This window comes from Trichomonas vaginalis, chromosome III (assembly GCF_026262505.1).
Source record: "Trichomonas vaginalis G3 chromosome III, whole genome shotgun sequence".
NCBI classification, from domain to species: Eukaryota; Parabasalia; order Trichomonadida; family Trichomonadidae; genus Trichomonas; species Trichomonas vaginalis.
This window is the reverse complement of record NC_067205.1, coordinates 24,314,005-24,340,715: the sequence shown is the minus strand read 5'-3', so window position 1 is coordinate 24,340,715 and position 26,711 is coordinate 24,314,005. Positions and strand designations below refer to the sequence as shown.

Here is a 26,711-nt window from a genome sequence, read left to right as displayed (position 1 = left end):
TCGTTTTTTCTACAAAATTTTATATATTCTTCATATGTATCCCTTTCCTTTATTTTAAGTTCTACATGTAGTCCATACACGTTTGGGCAATAATAGATATCAAAGATGAAAAATTTTCTATTATCTATTTTATCTGGTTTTACTTGTTGGGTCATTTATGTAAAAATAAAAAAAATAAATTATTTTAAAATTAATGTTAATTTTAAATGATACAAAATCGTTCTATATTGTATGAATTCTTACGTTTACAAAAAAAGTCACACAACCCGCATATATATACTACTAATTTTTCCTGAAAAATAAAAGGTTTTATAATACTAAATATCATCAATATTTTAAGAATACACCCGCGTCTTATGTAGACTAAGTTTAATCATCAATGATTCTTCAGGCCTGTTGCCAAAAATTTAAAGTCAGATGGGCGTAAGAGCACCCTTGATAGTTAATGAGATAATGTGATCAAAAGAAATCAAATTAAAATGTAAAATCTAGGTTTAAACTCTTTGATAAAAACCAAAGAAACAAAAATGAAAATGAAATAAAATAAGGGTGAAATTAAGCATTAACAGAATCGATTGATTCTTCTTCGAATTCATCTTTGAATGGATCAGAATTATCTTCAACGAATAATGGATTATCTGTTGTTGCAACTTCTTGTTGTGTAGTTGTTGTATTTGTCATTGTTTCTTCTGCAACCTGGAGATCATCTTCCTGATCAGAAGATGGAGCGTTGTTTGTTGCTCTTGATCCGGATTTCTTCTTCCAGAGAATGACAGCAACAATAACCAATGCAATAAGGACGCAGCTGAATACAACAACTAATGCAATTAATGTTGCATTTGTCTTCTTCTTGCCGGTTGTATTATTAGAATCCTGTTTATTGTCTTCTTGTTCTTCGATTGGCTTTGATGGATCATAAACCTTGAAGAGAAGATTTATCTCTTCAGACTTGTAGTTATCATCATCAATAGCATAAACTACGACCTTGTGTTCTCCAAATGCGATCTTTTCTGCGAGTGTAATCTCGAAGAAGAACTTCTGTTCTGTTGCATCAGAAAGAAGTGTTTGGACCTTAACATCTGGAGCATCATCAAGAGAATACTTGATATCGATTGAGTTTCCGATATCATTATCTTTAACTAAACCTGAAATTGAGAGTGTCTTTCCTGGGAATGTCTGGTTTGTACTGAGCTTAACCTCAGAAATCTTTGGTGCATTTCTGACTTGGAACTTGAATAATTTGATTGTTGTCAAAATTCCGTTTGCATCAACTCCATAGACGTAAAGTGTGTAATCACCATAAACGAATTGTGCTGGGAGTGGAACCTTTGCATCGAACTTCTGTGGGTTGGACTTAATCTGGACTTTCTGTGTTGTTTCAAGTTCAACTTCATCAATCTTGAAATGTAATGTTACATCATATTGTGATTCGATTTCACCAGAGAAACTGATGCTTTCACCATCCTGATAAACTGTATTTGATGGTGTTGTCAATGAAAGAACTGGGCTGTCTGTGATGAGTAAATCAAATGGAACTTCTTCGGATTTGAAGTTTTGATCATCAGTGATGTAGCAGTAAACTTTCTTCTGGCCCTTTGGAATTGACTTTTCAATTCTGACTTGTGTACTTAATGTGTTTTCGGTATTATGAGATGTGAATCTTTCCTTATATTTATCAGACTCACCTTCTATTCTGTAGAAGAAGTAAAGTTCTTTGCCATCATCGGCATCGAAATACTTGACTTTGATATTGATGAAATCATCTCTCAAAGCAACATTCTTTTCAGCAATAACTTCTCTAATAACTGGTTTAGTTCTGACATAGAAGTAGAAATCAAATGGTTGGCCTGGCTTCTTGTTGTCATCAACAATAGCCAATTGGATATGGTGTTGCTTGTTGTTACTGTATTTGAGAGAAGAAATATCAACTTTGATGTTCTTATTAAGCTGCTGATTGTTGGAAACGAATTCAACTACCTGAGCTGGTTCAGAACTATCATCAATGTAAACATTAACGTTTGCAGTCTTGTCATCCATGGCATCAACACTGAACTCGATTAATTGATCTGGTGTGAAGTATTCTTTTTCTGTAAGTTTAGTAACAAGCATTTGTGGAGCATATGTTACATAGATAGATTTCTCCAATGGTTCGGAGTTATCAAGAGTTGAAACAACTTCATCGAAATGATCTCTATCAGAAGCAATGACGTATAATTTGTGGTCACCAAATGTTGTACTAACTTTGAAATTGAGATCTTTAACTGATTGTCCTGTTCTTCCTGTGGAATAATAACCATCTGTCTTTCCAATAAGTTGTGGTGTGTTTCCTTTGTCAAGATAAGCATAGAAGAAAACATACTTTGTAGTATCGATATCATCATATGAGATAGTAATTGAAACTGTTTGACCAATCACGATGTCCTCTGTATCAAGTGTAACTGAATTAATTACTGGTTTGTTCTTATATACTACTGATTTGGTGTCATAACTGATCCTGTATGGATTAGATGCAACATTATTAACGCCAAGAAGAGAAACATAAACAGTTTGTCCGTATGTGTTGTAGTTAGCTATAGATTTGGAAACTGTGAATGAAATTGAGAACTGTTTGAATTGACTTGTGCAAGAAATTGTCTTGGCATCATTCTTAAATGATTTACCGCCGATATATGGTGTAACTTTAACATCACCATCACCTTTGATTACACCATAAATTATGCATTGATCTCCGTCAGAGAATTCATACTTGTTAATTGAGTTAATGACAGCTTCTGGGCGGAAAGTAATTTTATGTGAAAGTTCAACATGATTGGATTCAGCATTGTTCATATTTGATGGAAGGTCACCAGTCTTTATGTCAGAGCAATAAATTGTGATTGTAAAAGTACCTGTTTGAGCGTTTTCTGGGATTTGGATATACTTGGAAATACTCTGTGATGAACCTACTGAAATTGTAGGATCATCTTCATCCAATCTGTACTTATTGCCATTCATTATTGCAAACCAGTAAATCTTCTTACCTTGGTCTTTATCTGTAAGTTTTGCGTCGAACCAAGCTTGGTCACCTATAAGTGTATAGCTATCACTGAATTCAACATCTAATATTTGTGGAGTATTTCTAACAAATACGTCATAATCGTCGCAAGGTAATGATCTCTCGCCATATTCATCAATTGCATAAACATATACTTTGTGCTTTCCGTATTTGGCTGTTGTTAATGTAAGAGACTTCGTTAATTGTTTTCCAACATCAGACTGTTTATATGGCATGGAATCAAATGGTGTTGTTACATCATCAAGTTGGAAGTATAATGTGCCATAGGAGTCATCTGTTACTGTAATTTTAACTATGAATGATTCAGTGCTGCTCTGATCGGAATCAGATGGCCACTGTGGTAAAAGAGATGCTTGTTTTGTAACTGGAAGAGCAAATGTTTCTTTATCGGAAACAGCTGTTGGTATATTACTGTTATAATCACCAACGTATTCCTGAATCCAGTATGTGAGTTGGTGTTTTCCTGATGGTGTTGCATCTGGAACAGTGAACTCTAAGAATTCACTATTCAAACCTTTATATTGCTTTGTAAATGACTTGTAATTAACAACACCGTTAAGTTCATAGTAGAGGTAATACTTTGATGTATATGATTCATGATAATATCTCCAGTATTCGAAACCAATTTCAACTTTTCCTCCGGGTGTTGTGTATTTCTTTGATCCATAGATTTCTGTTGATGATGTCTTGAAAACAAATCTATCTTTAATAACGCATATGAATTTTTGTGTTATGTATTTTCCAGCTGTTGTTGTTGCTGTAACAGCGAATTCGGCCTTTCCAATAAATAGTTCTGTATTATATGTAAATTCTTTCGTAACATCCTTTGAGAATGTTGTATCTTGAAGGATAGTCTTTGTGGCACCAGTTGATATATTCTTAACTGTAAATGTATACTTAAGTGCCAAATCTTGCTTTGTAACTGTTGATGTGAACTTAACAGTAGAATAAGCTGTTAATAAATCTGATGGCCAGCTAACAACAAATTCTGGATCATTAGAGAGTGTTAATTTAAGAACATATGGTTCTGAATATGCAATTGACTTGTAGGGACTCAATGGATCATAATATGATGCAATAATGGAAATATTGTGTTCTCCAGAGAGGAAGTTATTCAAGTTCTTGAGATTGTAAGTGAAATCACTCTCTCCACCTGATAATGTGACACTTCCAAGTGTAACTGGTGATGTTTCGTCAATCTTTTGTATAATATAAACTGATGTTTTTCCAGCGGGATCTTTGACATGTCCTGAAACAGTGACTGTGTCATCATTTTCAGCAGTTTCCTTACTTAATCTCATATTTGACAATTCCATTGGCTCCTTAGCATTAAAGGAAAATGATCTTGTATATTTTGGTGAAGATGCATAAAAGCCAAATTCATCGACAGCCATTACAACCATCTTGTGATCATCACCAACTGGGACACCTTTGAGAGAAAATGATGTATCAACATTTGCTACACCCTCAACAGATGAATAAGGAACGTGAACTGGTAATTCATTACCGTCAACTGTGATCATGAGTCTGCCATTTGTATCATCCATGACGGTAGCTCTAAGATAAAAATCTGCATCTTTTCTGAAATTGTTATCATTAGGGAATGAAGCTGATCTAACGTAAGGAGTACTTGACTTGTTTACATAAAATGTAATCTTGTTAGATTCACCGAATCTTGAATCGTAACCTTCATCCAAATCATCTTCAACCCAAACAGTTATAGGGATATTCGCACCATTAGGAGATGAAATAGAAATTGATGGTGTTGTGAATGTTACTTGACTGTTTATATATGTTGGCTGACGTTTTGGATTTTGCATATCAAATAATTTTGGACTAGATGATCCTTCTTGAACTAATAATGTTAATGGCTTAGGATAATCAATGTCTTCGATTGTTGTATAGATTATTATATCACTTTCAGTATCTTTAAATTGATATTTGTTTGGTGTTGCAGATATTAACTTTGGAGCGTTCTTAATATTGAATGAATATGATTTCTTTTCAGATGTTGTTCCGGTATCATCAGTAACTATGACATCGATGGTGAAAGCGCTAGCTCTATAATAGACATCTATGCCAGAAAGTGGGATATTAACTGTTTTAGTAACGGATGTCTTTCCGGATGGAACTTCATACTTTGTATCAGCATCTGGCAAAGAGATTGATTTTGAACCTAATGTATATGAAATTGTACCATGTCCGTCATCAAATATTTCTAATTGGAGTGGAATTGATTCTGTCTTGTTGAAGATCTTTTCATCGTATCCGGTAACAGTTAATTGAAGACGTGGGAGTTGAGTAACAACGAATTCTTGTTCAACTTCTTGTGTCCTTTCTTTATTACTTGCTTGAGCAACATTTTGATTGCTTGAGACGCAAATTGGATAAGTGTATTTTCCAGTTTTTGTAATCTCAAGTGTGCAAGGAATTTGAATTAGGTCACCATTAGATTGAATAGATCCAACAGATCTCCAGCTATCTCCGATCTTTACCATACCATATAACATCTTTCCTTTATCATAGTCTCTTACATTTAACACAAAATTGTGAGACTGACCTGGTTCAACTTGTTTTGATGTTATATCAACTGTGGAAAAGATTGGAGTGTTGAGGACATAGAAGGAGAATGAGAAATCTTGATCGGCCTTGTTTCCATATCCATCATAGAACTTTGCAACAAGGGTATGCTGCTTACCTGATGAATATTCGAGCTTGTTAGCACTGTTAACTGTCAATGAATAAGGGAATTCAACTGATGTCTTTCCTTCTGCGCGGAATTCTGGATTTTCACGTTCTGTGTCATCAACAATGATCTTAACATAGCCATTTGAATTATCATTGATGTTGAACTTGAAAGATAAGCTTTCGTCATTAGAGAATGTAGTGGCAGTTGGTTTTTCTAATGTGGAATAAGAGATCTGTGACTTTACAGTTAAATCGAGTTTCTGTAAACCAAGTTTAGAACCCATTGAATCTAAGCCAAAGAATGTAACTTGAATAGTTCCTGTGGCATCACTTGGAACTGGGCATTCCATTGAGAAAGTGCGTTCAGTTGCGTTTCCTAATGTTGTGTATTGTTCTGAAACACATTCCTGTGAGTTTTTGCCCATTAATGCCTTGAATACGATCTTTTCGTTAGCATCAGAATCAACGAATTTGCCTGTTATTTTGACCTTTGATCCAGCAATTTTAACTGCTTGATCAAGTGCGACATCTCTAATAACTGTTGGCAGTTAGTATACATATCATGGGTACGGCGGCACTGCGCGCCTCCTTACCCAATACTTGTGAATTTGACACTTTACGAAACCGTTAACGTATATTTTACAACACAAACGACAACACTAACTTAACCTTAAATATTTACAAAGCCACCAACCACTTCACCTCACTAATGTTTTCACAAACGACTTTACTAATGTAAAAATAAACGTTCTCACTTACAAAAGTATTGCAACTCCTCCCATTGCTGTGCTTCATATAACAGCTCATAATCTTCTGACTCACTTTCTTCTTCATATAGGTCAAAATCACTGTCATAGTTTATACCTGTAAGTTTTGACAAAGCTAATGAAACACGCTTACCGTTTGTATCATATGCTTGTATAAACTTTCCATTATGCTTGTAGTCATAAACGCTCAAACTAACTTTACCCTTTCTCCCTCGTATCTGATAGAATGTATTTTCACGAGGAACGAAGAACAAATTCTTGAACTCATGACCGTTGTAGTTTGTTATCTCAATAGTTTTCGTCATTTATATAAAAATAAACTTAAAAATTAATGATATCACCACCCTCACGCGTATGAAAACATAGCACAAAAATAAATTTAGGTGAAGTGGTGAGATCTCACCTGGTTTTTCACCTGTTTTTTCACCCTGTTGAATTCATTGCTTTATAACTCTCTTCCTTGGTTTCTTTTTAGTTGCTTTCTTCATGTCTGTCTCCAACTTGACTGTCTTTCTTCTTCGGCCGTAACGATACCAGTTACTTCCACCAGTCAATGGGTCAAATGGTCTTTCGTAAGGGTTTCCATACATTCCATAGGGACTATACGGAAGAACTACTGGTGGAGAAGAAACATTTTCTTTAGTTCCATCGACTCTATTTAAATGCATTGTTTCACCTTTCATCTGGTCATTAAAGTCTTTTGCATGTTTTGCAAACTCATCATCCTTTCCTAAAGCATTTTCTGACTCAGTCGCAACCAAATTGGATGCTTTATTTATGAGCCCTATTTTATTTAATCTTAACTTCTTTGCAACCCAACCTCCAATCTTCCCTTTATTTGCATCTAATGTCTTCGAAACTCTTCCTCCACTCATTTTATTTACTGCGTCATAAGCTCCAAGTGCTTTTGCTCCAAATGCTAATGCTTTTGTTCCCATTGCGCCTAAAGCTACCCAAGCTACCATTTACACCATATTAAAATCATCTCTCTTCAATATTATCTCATAAAAGTTCTCGTTACTGGAGAAAGTCAATGAAACATAAGCGTTCTCACGGGCTTCGCCCTCACCGCTTTGCGGTCTATCTAACTTATTTCTTATATCATCTATACGCTTCAAAATGTCTGAACAATTGCTAACATCTTCTACAACAGTTATTTCATCATGAATGACCTTCAAGAACAAGCTCATTTAATATGCTATTAAAATCATCTCAATAATGAGTCCATCCTTTCCATCTTTAGGTAGCACAACATCTTTCATTGAAGAAGGTTCGACAAGTCTTATGTTAAACTTACTGACAAAGTTTGTTATACTATAATGCTTCGGCGGCGAATACATGTAGTTTGAAAGACATAATATAGATTCTTCAGCAAATTCACTTATACTGGATTTTATAACAATGTTCTCACGAGACCAAATACCACCAATTGAAAAACTTGTAAGCAATCCTGCTGAACCTTCAACTGTAAACGTCGATGGTAACATTCCACGAAGGTCATCTATTGACATCTTTGAGTCACTGAATTTAAAGATTTTCTTAAAGCAATCGTCATTATCTAACCATGCAATAGCTTTGAAGTTTTCATTCGAATATACATCTGCTTCATTAAATGTAAAACCTGACTTCTTTGCAGAGATGACTTTAAAATCTATTGAGTTTGTTTCAAAATTATATGCTATGGTAACTTCTGAAGGTAATGGATGTCCTTCCGCAGTCAGTTGTTCTCTCACTACCGTTTGAAGCTTTGTGTTAAAAACTTTCATGTCATCTCCTGTGTCTAGGTTCACATACACAGCAACAGGAAAACTATCTTGCTTCTTTGTTTCATCATTATATCTCAAAACATTAAAGTTCTTCAATAATATTGTTCTTCCTGCTGGAATACTTCGAACCTGTCTGATTTCAATAGCTTTCTCACCTCCTACATACTCTACCCAGTGTCTTGGATATTCATAAGTATACTGACTTTCTTGAATTTTGGTTGGTTTCATCATAACATGTTCATAGTATATCTTTATACTCTTGTCAGTTAGACTCGGTGCTATGTTCTGAATATTTCTGACTTGCATTTTTAATGGAGATAAAATGAAGCATTTAATACATGATGTAGATGAAGACATGAATGAAACTACAGACAAACTTAACTCTTCTCTTATTCTTCCTTTCAGCAAAGATTATGAATTCTGTTCAAATGGTGTGTATTTCTATTGTGGAAAGATGGGTTCAGGAAAGACATTCAACCTCATTCGTCATATACTCATAACAGAACGTTTAGGAAACGACTCTTACTATGACCAAATCATTATATCAGCAACTTCAGACTCTATGGATTCAACAGCGAAAACATTTATGTCAAAAGTTCAAGCCTCTGTCGTTAAAGTTCCAGACAGTGAACTCATCGAATTTCTTCAACGTTACATTCGACGTAAGAGGAAATATTATGCCATCGTTGAATTTATACAGTCAGGAATGCAAAAGACTTCAGAAGAGATGGAAAGAATTATTGACAAACACCACTTACGTCAATACTCAGGAGTTTACGATATGAAACGACTTACAAACTACATTCTGTCAAAACTTTCAAAATACCCCTTCAAAAAGTATCCTTCAAACACTTTATTAGTTTGTGATGATTTCGCCGGAAAAGGTTTAGTGTCAAAACCAGACTCACCATTAGCTAACATCATAACTAAAGTCAGACATTACCATTTAACTGTAGCAATACTTATGCAAACATGGAGGTTTTTAGCTTTAAACATAAAACGTCTCATAACTGACTTCGTTATCTTTCAAGGTTTCTCACGCTATGATATTGAACTCATTTGGAAACAGTCAGGTATAACATTACCTTTTGAAGAAATTTGGGAAGCATATAAGTCTCTCATCTCTCCTCGTTCATACCTTGAGATTCATATCATGACTAATACCATTAAAGTCAAAATATTCCATGGGAACGACCAACATTGTTTTAAAGTTTAACCTTCAATTGACTGATGGTAAACAAATTCCATGCATCTCTGTCGCCATTTCTGTTAATATTTTTGCTGTCATTCATATCATCCACTTCCCTATCCGTTAGCTTTTGAGGATATGCGTTAGAATAGCTGTTCTTAAATGAAGGCTTTTCACCTTTGAGAGCATAAACTCTATAACTTTCTGCATACTTTATGTTTGAACCTCCTGAGCCATCATTGACATAAATTTTTATAGGCTTCCACCCTTTGTTCATATTCCTGCTTCTTCCCTTTGCTCTTTTGTTCAGTAGTTCTACATCTTTATACACAGCACCTGTCTCAGTGAATTCAACAATATTTTCATTCGTTAGCTTTACATTCAAACCCTTGTCGAGTATATTGTTCATTTCATACATATAAAAGGTTTTTATTCTATATGAAATGAGAAGCAAATCCATCTTAGCTGGTGCCGTTAATGTTCCAATTGAACCAACATCAAATGTTGACTCACGAACAACAAACAATATTGTCATAAAGAACTATAGTTCGGAGTGTTTGAAAGAAAAAGAACCAGATCTTAAGTCGGTGAATTTAAACACAGCTTCAAACGCTAACGCTACATCAGATGTTAAGTTAGAGTATCCACCACTGGACCAAGTTCTTTCAAGAGAAGCCAACGACAACCCTTACACAAATGTTCAAACAAATCCTTCAGATAACGTAGACCATTACCTTCTTCAGTTATACCAAACAATTTTACTCAAAGACGATAAGAAGCTTTTGACAAATCTTATAAGCAAGAACCAAATAATTCTAACAAAGGAGGACCTTGAAAATATTATCTCACGAATAACAGGGAAACAATGTGTCATTGACTATCTCGACCCTGAAATCGAATGCTGTGGTCAAACGCCAATATTCATGAAAATAGGTAACATCCGCATCATTGAAACACCAGGAACTACAGGAGTTGAGTTTAAGTATAAATATTCGAACGAGTATACAAAACTATCTACTGACTATAAGCTTTGTTTGAAATATGTTTTAGTAAATTAAAGCAGTCAGGAGGGCTCTTTGAGCCCATCTTGGCGCTTTGCGCCGTCAGTCAAAAAAATTCAAGTTAGCAATTTGTAATATCTATCCAAAACTTCTTCAACAGTATCGAACTCATCTTCATAATGCAAACCTAATCTTATTGACTTGGTGCAGTTTTCACTAACACAATATTTTTCTGTTCTCTTGACTGACATAACTAACTCATTTGTTTCATCAAACAGCAACAACCAAAGTTCATGACCTAATACATAACATTCATACTTTATATTTTTAGCTCTGAGTTCTCTTGTAAGCTGTTGCATTTAATATTTTCTAAAAAGTCAACTTCAACAGTCATTCGCACTGGTGCCTTCAGTTCTACAGGCTCTCCTTGAAAGTCAACAAGTCTGAATTGCATGTCTTTCAAATTATGAGGACTAATGCGAACCCATTTACCTAAATGAGTTGCTATGACAGGAACGTTTGGAATGAACATTGAATTTACTTCATAACAGAAAGATTTATACTCTACTGAACCTTTACTATTAACTCCTGAAATGCCTGTGACATTAGCTATTTTAGACTCAATGTATAAACAATTGCCATAACATACGTATGGAACAGATTTCATCTCAATCGTTTTGTCAACACTTTTCAAAGGTAGTTGCATATGGTATGCACCCAAAAGAAGTTGTACTCTATGACTCATTCTTGGTATCTTAAACTCTTTCTCGCTGCTGAACTTCAATGTTCCCTCAGAAGAGAGTTCGACATCTATGTTGTCAATAGTTTCTTCATTTATGAGAGTATCTATGACTCCAGCAATTTTATCTATTCTATACCCAGCTCTATTAGGAAATGTTATAACACTTCTTTTGTCATCTATTTCAATCTCTATGAAATCTGTTTCATCTGTTATGACAAAAGTTGCGATAGTATTGAAGTCAACAACTCTGAAAGCAAGCGCTTCATTCTGAAGACCTAAGTTTGTTTGTAGCTTTACTGTCCCGTATTCGTTTGGGTCTGTACTTTGCAAATAGAACAACATTTTATTCTCATTAAAATATGACTATTGCTGCATATGCGTATGAAACAAATGAAGCAAGAAGAGCACATGAACTAGTAAACGAAAACTCAACTTTAACCATTGAAGGCAATGATTTAGTCATTGACGATGGAAAAACTAAAAAAGTCATTGATTTCGATACTTTTAACACTTATGACCCATTCATTACAACAAGCAAGGTTCCCATCATAAATGATGGAACGGTGCAATATATAAATTCTACAGTAGATGCCTCATTAGTGAAAGTATTAAATGTTCTCATTGAATTGTTAAAGAGCTTTCGATTTGACGACAACATTAAATGCCTAAAGAATTTAGTCATGAATGAGAAACAAATTCTCGGCGTTGCTGGTAGCAGTAATGATGTACACCTTATGACATTAGAATATTATAACGAACATAAAGATGAACTGAAAGGAGAGAAGGGTGACACCGGACCTCAAGGACCACAAGGAATACAAGGACCTCAAGGCGAAAACGGTTTGAATGGTGAAGATGGAAAGGATGGAAAAACTGCTAAATCATGGATATGGAACCTTATAAATACTGGTTTAACAGCTGCTTCATATGGAGTTCTTCAATACCAAATCGGAAAGATATGGGCGTACTTGGTGAAGAAGTTTTAGATGACGTTAAAAATGCTTTGAACTTCATTTCAAATGGTTCGGATACTATTAAAACTTTATCTGGTTGGATGCAAGAAACAAGGAGTCAAATAGATACTGTAAGACGTATAGCAAACAATGCACGTACGGGATTGGATACTTTACGAGAAGCACAAAATACACTAAAGGAAGCAAATGATATTCTTGGCTCAGTATCAGACATGCATGAAGATTGGCTTAAAGGTATTGACAAATCTTTAAAAAATCACAGTCAGTCTATTGCTGACTACAAGAAAAGTATAGATTTTTTACATAGTGCTATGGACGTACATGATGGAAGCATAAGGAACTTACTTAATGCTAACAATAACTTACCAGGAACTATTAAAGCATTTATAAAGTCCTTTGTAAAACCTGGTGCTCTAACATTTAGGTCTTTGAGAGCAAGAGCATTGAAGTCAAGAGATGCAGAAACTCCAACAGAACCTACAGAAGGAACTGAAACAACAGAAACTCCAGAAGAACCACCAAAACCAACAGCTAATGAAATATTGTTCGAATATTTTCCAAGGTACTCTGTTCTCATTGCATACATTCAAGAAATACTTAAGAAAGCAGACTTGACTTTAGGAGATGATGAAAGTTCTGTATATCTTTCGTTCCAGTTTCAAATAGCAGAACTTTTGAGACAGATATGCTTAATGTATGACAACATCTCTGATTTCACAAGATATGATGACGACCATGACCCCGAACACGGTGAAGAAGAAGTTTTACAAACATCCATTAAGACAGGAAAGGTTTTAACACAAAGTCTCATTATTGACACTAAAGATGGCGAAGTGGACGTTCTTCAAGAGCTGAAGAAAAATACTTCTTCGGGAGGTGGTGGTAGGCATGAACTTGAAATAAATGAGATAGAAGAGAAATTAGCCGAAAAAGCAGACAAAAATGAGCTTTTAGCTCTGAGTGATAAAGTCAAGAACCATGTTCATTATATAAGTTCAGACGAACAGATTATAACGGACTACCATGGATATTTAACACAGGATGAACAAATAAGCACTGAAGATGTTAATGAAAGAAGATATAAATTCATTCGTGCTAAAGGTTATGATATACGCTGTACTGTACAGTATGACACAGGTAAAGCACCAGAAGCATTTGGTTATAACGATGAAATTTATGCTTCTACTTTCTCTGTTAACGGTGTATTAGTTGAACCAAGATTTACATTGAGAGTTAAGACAAAAATAACCGTTGAAGATGCTATTAAAAGTAAAGCTGACAAAGATGAACTTGACGCAACGAACAAAGTTTTGAAATCTCATAAACACAATATCTCCGATATAAATGAACTTCAAGCTACATTAAATAGTAAAGCTGACAAGAACCATACACATGAATCCTTCACTACTGTTAGAGCAGACGACATAATATTGAACTATACCCTTGGTTCAAGTGCACCATTAGAGAATCCAAGTACAAGCGTAAAAGATACACTAAACTCCTTAAATAACAAATGTATGAACATTGAAGGTCATGTCAGAAACTTTGAAACACATGAACTACCAGCAATGTTAGATAAGAAAGCAGACAAAAATCATACACATAACTCCTTCTCAACTGTTGCTATAGAAAGTATTGAAGGAACGGTTGGCGGAACTGGTGGGGAGGGCGGAGTCACGTCGCACGCGGCTGCATTATATTATAAACCTCCTAACTTTCCACAAGGTTTAACATCGAATGAAAACATAACAACGAAGAAAGAAATTAGCTGTAAAAATGTTTATGTCATGGACGATGAAAATAATGTTAAATTCACTGCTCAAGATTTATATGATAAGAAAGCTGACAAAACAGAGCTTCAAACATTAAAGACTGAAATACTTCAAACATTATATCCTATAGGCTCTATTTATACGTCAATGAACTCAACAAATCCAGCAAGTGTTTTAGGTTTTGGTACATGGCAGCAGATTGTAGACAAATTCTTATACTGTGCTAACTCTTCAAAGCAAACAGGAGGTTCGAAGAAAATTACTGAAGCAAACCTACCTGCGCACACTCATACAGGAACGACAAACTTTTCTGGCGACCATAGCCACTCATTAAGAGACCACCCATTATACAACTCAGACTATAAAGCTGGCAATGACGTTTTATCTCCATCTTATAACAATTCAGCAAAAAAGACTTTTCGACCAACTGAACCAGGAGGAAATCATGTCCATACTTTCACAACAAATCCAACAGGCTCGGGTGAAGATTATATGCCACCATTTATGACTGTATTCGCATGGTACCGCGTTCAATGAACGCGCTTGAGCCTAGACCCTTTGGGTCAAGGCTTACCGTCTTGAATAAAATCTTTAACTTTACATAAATGAGCTTGAAAGAAGTATTCGAACAACATCCATGGAGGTCATTTAAGAAGTTCAATGAAGCTGCAAAGAGTTGGGGATTTACTAACAGAGCTGAAGTGAAAAGGTTCTTTGACAAAAATGTTGTACATCAAACAAAAATAAACCCTTACGACTACTTTTTACCAATTTACTCCAACGCTCCTGACGCATACCAATTTGACACTCTCATTCAAAGCAGAAAAGGAAGAAAGCCACCATTCCTCATCTTCATTAATGTTAACACTCGCAAAGCATATGCATATCCAATGAAAAATAAAGAAACTCGTGAAGTGTTAAGAGTTTTACAAAAGTTTGTAGCAGAACATAGCCCAAGTACTTTAACATCAGACCAAGACGGTGCATACCTCAGCAATGAAATCACAGATTTTCTCATTAAGCATAACATAACTCACTACACTACTGAAGACCATAACCATAACATACTCGGCATCATAAACCGCTTCATAAGGACTCTCAGAGATTTAAACCAAGAGCGAGACTTTACCGAAGAAACAATGAAACATTTTCTCGAAGTATATAATTCCTCAACACATTCTACAACAGGACATACACCAAATTCAATGACACAACAACAAGAAGAAAAGTATATACAAAAGAAACGAAGTCAAACACAAAATATCAGAAATTCAACACAATTTACCCTCATTCCTGGTACAAAAGTTCGTGTAGTTCTTGACGACAAACCGTTGACAAAGAAACGTTTAAGGTTAAGTCGAAATTATTATATCGTAGACTCTACGCAAGGTAATGGATATCTTATAAAAGCTGCCGACGACTCTATTGCGTTTTATCCTCGTCATAAATTAGTTGAAAGTAGTAATGGCAAACTTGCTGAAACCATTGACGAAGCAAAGCGAGGAGTGGTTATTGAAATACTTGGCTATAACACAAACGATGACACTTATAAAGTAAGATATGAAGGAGGCGTTGAAGATGTTATACCATCTAAGAACTTGAGAGAGTCGAAAGCCAACACATCTGGGACCATTAGAGCGGGAGTACTGGAAAGACAAAAATATGCCAGAAAGAATAAGAAAATTCTTCTAAACTTTTTCATTAGATGTAAATCAGACATGAACGAGAACAGTCATGATATCATTAATGGTACCATTTATTTTAACATAAAGACGCAAAGCGGCGGGGCATAGCCCATGAACAAAAATAATTTTTAGGGTAGATGGGTATATCTAACCTCATTTCTACCCTCATGAATTTTCATGAATTTCCTTAAGATAGAAAAAATAAAGTTAGTTTTATTTTTTTATTTATTTTTTATTTTGTATGTAAGAACAGAAATGTCAGTCGAAGCAAAAACATTCACTAACAAATATAATGGCGAAACATTCACAAAAGGCACTTATAACGGTATTGAAGTCTTACGTAGAGACAAGGATGGTTACATTAATGCAACAAATATGTGTCAGCAGTTTAGGAAAGACTTTAGAAAGTTGTTGGAAAATAAGTCCTGGGAAGAGTATTATAAGGCATTTTGTGAAGAATATAGCAACAGTCCGAATTCCGGCGGTTGCTTTTTATACAAAATTCATGCAGGAATTCCTGATGAAATCAAACAGGTTAGAGGAACGTATGTAGACCCAAGACTTATAAACTATATAGCAGTGTGGGCTTCTCCAAAATATTGCATAGCAGTTGGAAAAATTATGGACTCCATAGACAAGAAAGTTCATGAGAAATTAGATGAAGAAGAACTCGAAGATACAGTAGAGAATGCTAAACATTTGTTTGAAGAAGAAGTTAGAAAAATGTGTGAAAAACAATTAGAACATGAACGTGAGATATGTTATGGTTATAGAGATTCTCCATACGAACTAGACCAATGGGAACAAGAAGATTTAAAGAGAGAATTTAGAGAATATGAACTCGCTAAGATAGCATTAGAAGCTGCAGAAAAGAAGTTAAAAGTTTGGGGTCGTTTTGTACAAAAAATATTGTGAGTAAATGAACTCATTATTTTTGCATCATGACACGAAGTGAAGATTCGCACTTCGTCAAAAAAGTGAAGGTTCCCGACGGTTTCAAACCGCCATACTTTACATGAAGATAGTTTACAATGTCAACTAAATATCATGTACGATAGAAACGGTTATGTAAAGTTTACATTTTGTAAAGTTTTGTCTTGAATCAGGACAAGTCTTGTATTTTTTCAGAACAAGTCTTGTATTTTTTCAAGACAAATCTTGTCCTGGTTCAGAACAAGACTTGCACTTTTTAGTCAGTTTTTCTTGTAAAGTTCTCAAATTTGAGAACAATTGTCCTGATTCAAGACAAGTCTTGTATTTTTTCAGAACAAGTCTTGTATTTTTTCAAGACAAATCTTGTCCTGATTCAGAACAAGACTTGCACTTTTTCAGGAAATCCTATCGTCCAACTTTACAAATGTCACTTTTTCAACATGATTGCATTTTGGTCGGGGAACAACTTTCTCTCATTTTGTCACTTTTCTATCGTCGTGTTTTGTTACTTTTCCCTCAGGGTGTGTGTCAGAAAATATCCAAAATCTTTATAGCCTCGTATCTCCTTCAATTCTTGACGGTTTGACATGTATGACACACCATTCAATTCAGAATTATGTGCTGAATCTTATGACCTTCATTTGTTCTTGACTTCTTTTCACATATGTAACCATGAATTTTTAACATTTCTTTAACACAGAAAAATAAAGTTAGTTTTTTATAAAATATTTTTTTTATCCGGAATATAAAGACAGATATGTCAACAACAGAGAACACAACAACTGCTATCGTTCATGAAGCCATTAATGAAGAATATGAATACATACAGTATAACAAACAATTGAGACTCATTCGTTCGGTCAAAGACGATATGTACCAGATGCAAAGTATAATGAATGCTCTTCGTTCTACAAAGCAAGCATATCATTGGTTTGAAAACCAACAGACAAAAGAACTTTTAGAAGAATTTCCTCATATGATTGCTTCCCTCGGAAAACCGAGGGAAGAGATTCCGTACGAAAATCGCAAGAATTTGGCTCCTGGTTTGAAAGGTTATTATGTTCATAGACTTTTAGTAAATGCTGTAGCAATGTGGGCTTCACCTCGTTATGCTTGTTATATTTTCATGATGTTAGATGAACTATATAAAGCAGAACGTGAAGATATGGAAAAGAAACTTCATGCAAAAGATGAAGTCATTGAATCCAAAGACAAAAGCATACAGAAAAGAATACCACGTTCAGTATCAAAAGGAAAGGAAAAGAGTTATAAGTATATGATATATACTGAAGAGTTGGAGAAAGAAGAAGACAGTGACATGGTTATGTTGCATTTAGTCAGAAGAAACAACAAAAGCTTTTACGACCTTGCTAAGATTTACAAATCTGACAGAAATTGGTTCTATCGTGAAAACTTACCGATTTCAATGACACCGAATGAAGATGTTAAACAGATAGTTCAAGACACACTTCCTCAAACACACTATGACATCAAAGGTTGCACAATACTTACATTCAAAGAAGACTTAACATTACTGAAAGAAAAATAACAGAATATTTCGACAACTTCAAAGAGGAAGAATGAAAAAAAATCTCGTCGGGTGCCACGTTAGAACCATAGTGGAGAAAACCATGATAAAAACAAAACGCTCCATGTCGATCATAATCGACGAAGTGCAAATCTTCACTTCGTCAAGTTTATTTTGTTTTTACCATTTAAGTGTTGTAAAATGTCGATATGAAGACTAACCAAAAATATATTTTTGCTTAAATGACGTCAGGGTCAATTTCTTCAACCATTTCACTTCCTTCGTCAATGTCAATAGAAGCTTCTTCAACCTTTGGTAGGAGCTTCTGTATAACATCTTTGTTCGTTATTGTCTTCAGAGATGAAGGATAATATTTCACATTTGTTTCACCCTTCTTATATTCTTTCTGTTCGGAAAGATTCATAGCAATACTGAAGAAGTCAATGTTAGAGTTCTTTATAACAGTATAATGAGTATCTTTGACATTCACGAAGAAACTCTTTTGTTTCAAAACTACTGCTAACTCTTGTGAAGTATAACGTTTGTGGTCAATGACGATAGCTAATGGTCTGACATACTGACCGAACTTAGATTCTTTCACAAACTTCTTGTTAAAGATAACATTAACATTTGAAGCATTATTGAACTCATTCTTGATGGCATTAGCGAGAGCATTGTATGAAAAGAACTTGCAATCTTGCATGTGTTTCATTATAATAAAAAGTTCGAAATATTTTAAAACTAGCCTTAAAAATCTAAGCTAATTTTTTTCTAAGAAATTTTTTTATTTCCTACTAAAGATGTATCGGAAGTTGTCTAAGTTAGAACACTCGGAAATAAAACAACTTCTTACAGAAGCTAACATAGATGTTGCAAAACATTACGCGACAAACAAAAAAGCACTCGCTGACATCCTCAATGACTACAATGGTGAAATAACTTATGATAGAATTCATGAGTTCATAAAGCCGCAACGCGGCGAGGACGAAGTCCATGCAAGAGCATTTCCTTTAAATGACGTTGCTATTGACTTATATCATAGACGTTCAGTACCTCATGAAGTAAGAAGAGAAATGTTTGACATAACAAATGCGAACGTTGGTCATACTCGTAAAGCTCTTTCGCATGATGTTCGTCAAGAGATGTTTGACATAACAAATGCAAACGTTGGTGAAACACGAAAGAGAGACGACACACTGAAACAACAGAGAAGAGAGATGTTTAAAAGTGCTATAGAACAAGTTCGCAAAGCTAATAATGTCATTCGTTCCATTGACGACAAACCAAAAGAAGGTGAGAGATGGTTAAAGAAAGATGAAGAGAATAGGAAGAGAAATGTGAAGTCAGGCAATAGACTCATTGACTTTAACATCGAAGCTTTAGATGAACCAAACAGAGACTACTTACACAAACATTTCGGTAAGGTTTTCATGAGACTCTTAGAGAAGATTAAAATAAACTCCCAACAAAGATGGATGGTATGTTATAAACTTGGTGGAAAGTATGAATGTTCTACGTTAAACCTCAATAATATTGGAACATTACTACATCAGCTCTTGAAGGAGAACTTTATATCAGAGATAGAAGCAAATGCTGCAGGTATTGTTGAAATGCACTATGACTTCTTCTTGACAAACGTAAAGAATCTTACCGAAATAAAGATGTATGATTTAACAGAATATGAAGGCTTAACGATGTCAGATGTTAAGAAAGGAAAGCCACAGAAGCGACCATATAGAGATGAAAGCACACTGACAGAAAGACAGAAAAGATTATTGAACAGACTTAAACAAACAGGAATAAACAAGATATAGATGACTTCTGGAATGAAATCCTTGGTGAAAAGAAGTTTTATAAGAAGAGAAGCGGTCAGTTCTGGAAGTATCTTTGCACATTACCTATAAATCTTGAACGCTACCAAATCTTCAATGAACTGAACAAAAGAACTGCAACACTTATGACAGAGGACAATTGTTTCGTTTATGCTTGCATTCAGGCTGGAGTAAATGAAGAAACTATTGACCACATGAGAGAAGTCATTCGTGTTAGAGACTTTCCTCAAAGTAAAGTACAAGAAATTTCTGACGCAACAGGTATAGCATTTAATGTTACCATTGGTTACTTCAATGACTCAAGACATAATGAAATAAAGAGATACATACCAAAAGAATGTAAAACTGTTCGAACTATTGACTTACTTCTTGTTGAAGACCACTACATGCTAAATGAAAGACTTCCAATGACAACATATTTCATTCGCAACTATATAGAAATCTTGAAGGAGTGTGGTGGAATGACCATTGAGAAACAGATGAAGATTTATACAAAGAGAGAAGATAAATATGTAGTTCGCATGGATAGAACTACACCGCTATGGGATGTTATGAAAACATTGTGGGAGTGCAAATATTTCGAACCTATTTCTTATGGAGAACTTTTCACATATACGACTGACTTATATAAACAGAACCTTGCACCATTTAAAGATTTGACATATACTCCAAAGTATTGTGTACAACTGAAGAAGAAAGCCGAGTCAAAAGAAGTAAATAAAAATAAGTGCAAGTTCATTCCTGAGCACGTTTTCTTTGCTGACTTTGAGTGTAGTACGGATGGCTTTCATAAAGCTTTTAACATCTGTTATGACAGTGAAGATGGTTCAGTGAGTGAAAGCATTTGGGGTCAGAACTGTGCAACAGAATTTTTGGAACGACTTCCTGACAAGAGTTTAATATATTTCCATAACCTCAGTTATGATATAAACTTCATCTTAAGACACATGACAGAAGTGAAAGGAACTCCCATCATTAAAGGTTCACGAACAATGCAAATAACTGGCTTATATAAAGGAAGGGCAATTATTAAAAAGACTCTTACAGTGTTATAAATAAGAAGCTTAAACTATTTCCTGCTATGTTTAACTTACAAACAGGACCGAAAGAAGTATTTCCATACAACTACTACAGCAGTGTTTTGTTAGCAAATGACAACAGAACTGGTGTCATTTCTGAAGCATGGAAGTTTATCCGGGATGCAGATACATTTATGAAAAACATAGATTCCATCAAAGGTTGCAGAATAGATGAGAACCACTTCGACTTAGAAAAATATAGCACATTTTATTGCAAACAAGATGTAAGAATTTTAAGAGAAGGTTTTGTTAAGTTCCGCAATGACATATTGAAAGAATTTGATTTAAACGTTTATGACTACGTTAGTATTTGTTCAATTGCTAACAAATTATTTGAGAACAGAGTGTACTTCCCGAATGGAAATTTATATGACCTCTCAAATAAACCAAGAGAATTTATTTCGAGATGCATTCAAGGTGGAAGATGTATGCTGTCAGATAACATGAAACAAAAGAGCGAAAAGAAACTCATTGCTGACTTCGACGCTGTTTCATTATATCCATCCGCTATAGCAAGACTTTATACTTTAGAAGGAATTCCAAAAGTATTGAAGGATGAGATGTTAAGCACAGAGTATCTCATGAGACATTTATTCAACGACGACCAAAAGGAACCCATTGGTGAAAAGTTTATGTCTGGCTTCTTTGTTCTCATTAAGATAACAAGATTGGAATACATAGACACTTTCCTTTAATAGTTTGTGACCCTGAACTAAATCCAGAACTTAACGTTCCCAGAAGTTCAAACACTTGCTGTTTAATGTATGTTGACCATATAACATTACAAGACCTCATAAAATATCAAGGTGTCAAATGTGAAGTGTTGCAAGGATACTATTACGATGGAAACAGAGATATTAGAATAAGAGATGAAGTAAAGAAGTTGTTTGAGTTAAGGTTAAAGTATAAGAAAGAAGGAAATCCTTTGCAAGAAAATATAAAGCTCATTCTGAACAGTATTTATGGCAAAACTATTCTATCTCCTATTGAGTCAAAAATAACCATAGTAAATGACAAAGATGCTATAAGATATGCCATCAGAAACTACAACCATATAGTGAAGTTCGAAGGTTTGGATGGTTCAGATAAAACTATTTTCAAGCTAACGAAAAGCATTTGCAGACACTTTAACTTCTGTCCACTTGGTGTTAATATTCTATCTATGTCGAAGAGAATAATGTGTGAAGTATTCTGTACTGCTGAGATATGGGACTTCAAATTTTACCAGGACTGTGATAGCATGCATATTTTCAATGAAGACATACCACTGTTAGCTCAGGAAGTTTAAGAAGAGATACGGTAGAGAACTTATTGGTAAAACATTAGGTCAGTTCCATTCTGACTTCGCAGAAATAACACCTGGAAAACAAAGTTTAGCATACAAGTCAATATTTTGTGGAAAGAAGACCTACATGACTTACTCACTAACGATTTAAATGAAGTTGCATTCCATGCACGTTGTAAAGGTGTAAAACAAGACGTTCTTGCTTTAACAGCTAATGAAATGTTTCCTGAAGCTATACAATGCTATTACAATGAAGATAAGAACATTCACATACCTGTTGGAACATATGACAAAGACTCTGAGTTCAGTTTAATGAAACTTTACAAAGCACTTTATGACGGTCAAGAGATTGGATTTGACTTATGTAAGTCTTCTAGTCCTTGCTTTGCTGAAAAGTTTAACTTCTCAATAAGACCATTCATAAAAAGCTTATTCTGAGGTCATGAATGAATCTAAGGTCATTTATTTTTGTCAGCAATGAGGTCATTCGTGATAAAAATAAGCCGCTAGCGGCAAGGCGAAGCCCATGAGGTCATATATTTTTGTCATTTATGTATAACCATTGTCTCTCTTAAACTTTGCAATAGACAGCTTTGTTCTTCTTCCTTCTACATCTGTAATGTTTATATAATCTTTGCTATACTGTCTTAAGACATTCATTCGTCTGTATTGAGTTCCCATGAAATAGTAAAAGCATCTTCACTTGGGACATAGTAGTATTTCTCTAACGTGTGATATGAGTATTGTATAATTTCAACAGCGTCTTCAGGAAGAGAGTCAACAATGTCAAACCAATAGCCATTTGAACCAGAAATATTTCTCATGTTTTCTCTTCTTGTCGTCCATCTTAAGTTCGAGATATGAAAGTCTCCTCTGTCTCTGTTTATATGGTCTACTTCACGAAGTCCTTCAGGGTTCGGAATGAAAGTTTCTGCAACTATTCTATGTTTCATCAGCTTGTGTTTGTTTAAATTTACACAAATATAACCATCTCCTTGGTCAAACTCACTAACAACTCTTTTATTGCTTATACGTCTAATTGGATAAGGGTACTCTGAAAAGATTTCATAGTCATTGTCATGTTCGAGTGTTTGCCAATGTCCTTCACCTTCCATGCCTTTCACTCAAATAAAAATTTTCAGAAAAAATAAAACTAGCGTAGATTTTATAAAACTGCGATTGTTGAATTCAGCAATTGTGCTTCGATGTAGAGACAGTCCTTATGGTCTGGAGGTAAGAACACTGGGCAGTTATGGTCATGAGTGGAGAACATGTCTATCCAAAACTCACGATTGAAGCCAGTTAATTTATAGTATTTAGGGTTAGGAAGTGGTGAAGTTCTTGTATGACCAATGAACTCATTTTCAACTCCCTTACTTAAGTTTGAATATAATATAGCTTGCTTTCTATCCCAAATGCCAGGTGTTACAATCTTTGAAAATTCATTTTTCCTCGGAAGCATTGCATCATAATTGAAAACATTCTTGAAATCTTCATTGGTTCAGAGATTTGAAACCTTATACGTAATGGATTTTCTTTCTCTTTAGCTACTTCATTGAATGGTGAATATATAACAAACTGACAGTCATGAGTTCCATCTTCATTTTCATTAAATTCATAATGAAAGTCTATAAGTTGTGGCTGACTACCTTCTTCTTTCAGTTGTGCAAGAAACTCACGTAAAGGCTGTAAAGTTTGTACTTCAATGTTGAACTTTTTCTCGAACATCTCATTAAATGAAATCATACATTGCAACAATGTTGTATCGTCTTTAAAGTATTTGTATATGTGAATGTTTTGGGCGCTTAAAGACTGTTCGTCATTTTCTATCTCGACTTGAAGTATAAAGTCAACCTTTCTGAAAGCACGTGTTATATACATAGATGTTATGCCAATGTACTTCTCTTCATTTATGTTCACAATCCAGTCTGTTGGAAACTTAAACGTTACTCTGTTCCCCTTTATTTTGACGTCAGGGTTTTCACTACTGAACGCAACAGTTAAAGGTATTTGTCTATACATTTAATTCGGATAAAAATAAACCATTTACTCTTTCTTTGCTTCAGCTTCTTTAGCTTTTGTTCTTCTTTGCTTTTGCTTCTTCTCTAGCTTTCTTCGCCAGCAAACGTGGGTTCTTTTGTCTTCCAGCAGCTAATGCAGCAAGTTGTTTTTCACTAAGTTTTCTCTTTGGTCTCTCTGGCTTTTGTTCTTGTTTTTGTTCCTTCAGTTCGGATAAAATTTGCTCGCGAATTTCTTTCTTCAATGCTTCAACATCTATGACCCCTTGGGTCTTGTCCGTATGACTTGTCTGAGTCATTTGACTGCAGATAAAAAATAAAATTAAAACTTTAACCGATGTAAAATGAGCTTGTCAAAATCAGAGCGAGAGTCTATTATATTAAATGACGCAAGAGGAATACAACATCCTTTCTATTACGTAAGTCAGAGTAAAGATGGTAAAATATACGTAAGAAAAAGAAAGGTTCCATTAGCGAATGCAGAAAGCGACAACATTAAGGTGCATGGCACCGAGGGCGAAGCCCATATAAAACCTTCTGTTCAAACTGAGCCACCAAAAGAACCAGAAGAAAAGAAGCCAGATGTACTTTCAATAACGAACCAAGAGCTTATTGCAAAGTTCGTGAATTTCATTGAAAAACAAACCGAGTCAAAGAACCCTGACCCACCAGTGAAAGAAGTTGAGACAAAAGAGAATGTACAGTTCATTGAAAATGTCAAGAAACAACTTCCACCACGAATGCCAAGAAGAAGAGTGAGAATAATGAAGTAAATAGATATTTTTATCTGAAGTAAATACATGCAGAACGAACAGCTAAACGAATTTACTCCAGCAGAGCATATTCATCAGATTCGCTCATATTTCGATATCATAGACAATGCAGTTCAAATTGGTGACACTAATAGAAAATATTCTGACGCAAAGATTCCATCACAACCTGGAACTGCTAAAGATAACACATGGGTAACATTCAATCTCTCACCTCCTGGTGAAAATATGTTGGACCTTTACAATACATTCATTACGTATAAAATGGAAGGTCAATTTATTGCAGATAAAGAAATTGGTTCAGGTTCCAATAAAACAAACCCACCAGGATTTTGGATTGGTTTCGATGACGCTTTCTATGCAGTTGCTGGATATCAAATCCTTGCAAATGGTCGTATCGTATATTCTCAAGACAACGCAAGAGAAGAAGCATATATAACTTCAAACTCACAAACTACCGAACAAATAAAGAAAGTAGATGTTTTCTCAAAGACTCGACATGAAGATGTATGGAGTCATTCGGGAACATGCAGAACAGGACAAATTGTTAGTGGTCCAATTACAGCAGGAAAATCATTTGATTTTAAGCTTCGTTTAAGAATTCCTGTTAGAAGATTCCTTCCATTAGAAGCTATTCGATTTATTCCAGCTTTTGCAGGAAACATTCAGCTTAAAGTAAAGTTCAGTAGCGACGCCTTACAATGCACATCTATATCTGTAAATGATATCATTGCTTTCAATCCAACTCTTAAAGTTGCATTTGCTTCAGATTCAAATCCACCGACAAATAAATTTGTTCCATGGAATGAACCATTCACTATGATAACGAAGGCAGTAGAAGCTAGTGGAACAGTTACTATTACAACTGTAACCCAGCAACTATTTCGAACAAAGATGGATTTTAATGAATGTTTCATTCATCCAAAGTCATTCTCTTTAGACCCTAACATTTATACAGAACTTGTAGAACATTATACAAACGAGGCTTTATGTTTTCCTGTTAAAGTTATGGATTGGATTCCTATGGACGGTTCATTCTCAAAGAATACAGATAGTTCAAGTGCAACATTTACAGCAGCTTATACGCCTATTAATGTTAAAAGTATTTGGGCACTATTTAGAAAGAAAGACAACTATTATGTTAATTTTGAGAACCCTAAGTTTAAATATCTTCAGCTTTCCATGGGAGCTTATGGAAATATGCCGCAGAACCTGAAAAATCATATGGACCTGTATTTTATGAAATGGTTGCGAACGCTTGCAATACAAACAATGATATGATAGGATTTAATGAAGATGTTATGAGGTCATTGGTGGATGATGGTAGTGTGGAACATAAATGGGATAGCTATGACAACACACATTTCTTATGTGGTTTTCCAACAGAAGTGGACTTTTGCTTCCAGCAAGGTCAAACATCTACTGCTCCAATAACATACAAATTGTCTGTTAAAGGACCTATTGAACTAGCAACTGAAAATGTACCAAAGCCACTTATTGGATTTATGAGGGATTGTTGCTTTGCCATTCAGGTGCGTACTAATGGCATCCCCATAATAAGATTAGATGACTATAACTTAGCTACGGACGACAGTGAGGAATAAAGGATGAACGTTTATTTTTAAAG

The 26,711-nt window shown here is 34.9% G+C and overlaps 12 protein-coding genes and 6 pseudogenes across 18 annotated transcripts, besides 2 other annotated features; 12 read left to right on the top strand and 6 right to left on the bottom strand.

Moving 5' to 3' along the window:
- Positions 1-6,168: part of a mobile genetic element that runs on past the window's edge.
- On the bottom strand, positions 556-6,168 carry TVAGG3_0756030 (uncharacterized protein; the record flags this gene model as incomplete). The annotated part of the gene is made up of 1 exon (XM_001307396.2): positions 556-6,168. The coding sequence occupies one exon, from the start codon at positions 6,166-6,168 to the stop codon at positions 556-558; it is 5,613 nt and encodes a 1,870-aa protein (XP_001307397.1).
- A 121-nt stretch (positions 6,169-6,289) lies between these two features.
- Positions 6,290-26,711: part of a mobile genetic element that runs on past the window's edge.
- TVAGG3_0756010 (uncharacterized protein) lies at positions 6,495-6,815 on the bottom strand (the record flags this gene model as incomplete). The annotated part of the gene is made up of 1 exon (XM_001307397.1): positions 6,495-6,815. One exon carries the CDS (start codon positions 6,813-6,815, stop codon positions 6,495-6,497), a length of 321 nt encoding a protein of 106 aa, XP_001307398.1.
- On the bottom strand, positions 7,701-8,582 carry TVAGG3_0756000 (uncharacterized protein; the record flags this gene model as incomplete). The annotated part of the gene is made up of 1 exon (XM_001307399.2): positions 7,701-8,582. One exon carries the CDS (start codon positions 8,580-8,582, stop codon positions 7,701-7,703), a length of 882 nt encoding a protein of 293 aa, XP_001307400.2.
- On the top strand, positions 8,688-9,485 carry TVAGG3_0755990 (annotated as a pseudogene). The gene has a single exon. A coding segment is annotated over exon 1 (798 nt).
- On the top strand, positions 9,909-10,523 carry TVAGG3_0755980 (uncharacterized protein; the record flags this gene model as incomplete). The annotated part of the gene is made up of 1 exon (XM_051245430.1): positions 9,909-10,523. The coding sequence occupies one exon, from the start codon at positions 9,909-9,911 to the stop codon at positions 10,521-10,523; it is 615 nt and encodes a 204-aa protein (XP_051092017.1).
- TVAGG3_0755970 (uncharacterized protein) lies at positions 10,786-11,550 on the bottom strand (the record flags this gene model as incomplete). The annotated part of the gene is made up of 1 exon (XM_051245429.1): positions 10,786-11,550. One exon carries the CDS (start codon positions 11,548-11,550, stop codon positions 10,786-10,788), a length of 765 nt encoding a protein of 254 aa, XP_051092016.1.
- TVAGG3_0755960 (organellar and viral DNA polymerase type B) lies at positions 11,568-12,088 on the top strand (the record flags this gene model as incomplete). Its single annotated transcript, XM_051245428.1, has 1 exon — positions 11,568-12,088. A coding segment is annotated over one exon (521 nt), but the record flags the coding sequence as incomplete, so codon positions are not given.
- On the top strand, positions 12,263-13,032 carry TVAGG3_0755950 (organellar and viral DNA polymerase type B; the record flags this gene model as incomplete). Its single annotated transcript, XM_051245427.1, has 1 exon — positions 12,263-13,032. A coding segment is annotated over one exon (770 nt), but the record flags the coding sequence as incomplete, so codon positions are not given.
- TVAGG3_0755940 (phage tail repeat-like family) lies at positions 13,700-14,491 on the top strand (the record flags this gene model as incomplete). The annotated part of the gene is made up of 1 exon (XM_051245426.1): positions 13,700-14,491. The coding sequence occupies one exon, from the start codon at positions 13,700-13,702 to the stop codon at positions 14,489-14,491; it is 792 nt and encodes a 263-aa protein (XP_051092013.1).
- Positions 14,845-15,284, top strand: TVAGG3_0755930 (integrase core domain containing protein family; the record flags this gene model as incomplete). The annotated part of the gene is made up of 1 exon (XM_051245425.1): positions 14,845-15,284. A coding segment is annotated over one exon (440 nt), but the record flags the coding sequence as incomplete, so codon positions are not given.
- TVAGG3_0755920 lies at positions 15,895-16,558 on the top strand (annotated as a pseudogene). The gene has a single exon. A coding segment is annotated over exon 1 (664 nt).
- On the top strand, positions 17,330-18,156 carry TVAGG3_0755910 (annotated as a pseudogene). Its single transcript has one exon. A coding segment is annotated over exon 1 (827 nt).
- Positions 18,339-18,524, bottom strand: TVAGG3_0755900 (uncharacterized protein; the record flags this gene model as incomplete). The annotated part of the gene is made up of 1 exon (XM_051245424.1): positions 18,339-18,524. The coding sequence occupies one exon, from the start codon at positions 18,522-18,524 to the stop codon at positions 18,339-18,341; it is 186 nt and encodes a 61-aa protein (XP_051092011.1).
- TVAGG3_0755890 (organellar and viral DNA polymerase type B) lies at positions 20,058-20,879 on the top strand (the record flags this gene model as incomplete). Its single annotated transcript, XM_051245423.1, has 1 exon — positions 20,058-20,879. A coding segment is annotated over one exon (822 nt), but the record flags the coding sequence as incomplete, so codon positions are not given.
- TVAGG3_0755880 lies at positions 20,880-22,423 on the top strand (annotated as a pseudogene). Its single transcript has one exon. A coding segment is annotated over exon 1 (1,544 nt).
- On the bottom strand, positions 23,462-24,024 carry TVAGG3_0755870 (annotated as a pseudogene). The gene has a single exon. A coding segment is annotated over exon 1 (563 nt).
- On the top strand, positions 24,659-25,087 carry TVAGG3_0755860 (uncharacterized protein; the record flags this gene model as incomplete). Its single annotated transcript, XM_051245422.1, has 1 exon — positions 24,659-25,087. The coding sequence occupies one exon, from the start codon at positions 24,659-24,661 to the stop codon at positions 25,085-25,087; it is 429 nt and encodes a 142-aa protein (XP_051092009.1).
- TVAGG3_0755850 lies at positions 25,115-26,532 on the top strand (annotated as a pseudogene). Its single transcript has one exon. A coding segment is annotated over exon 1 (1,418 nt).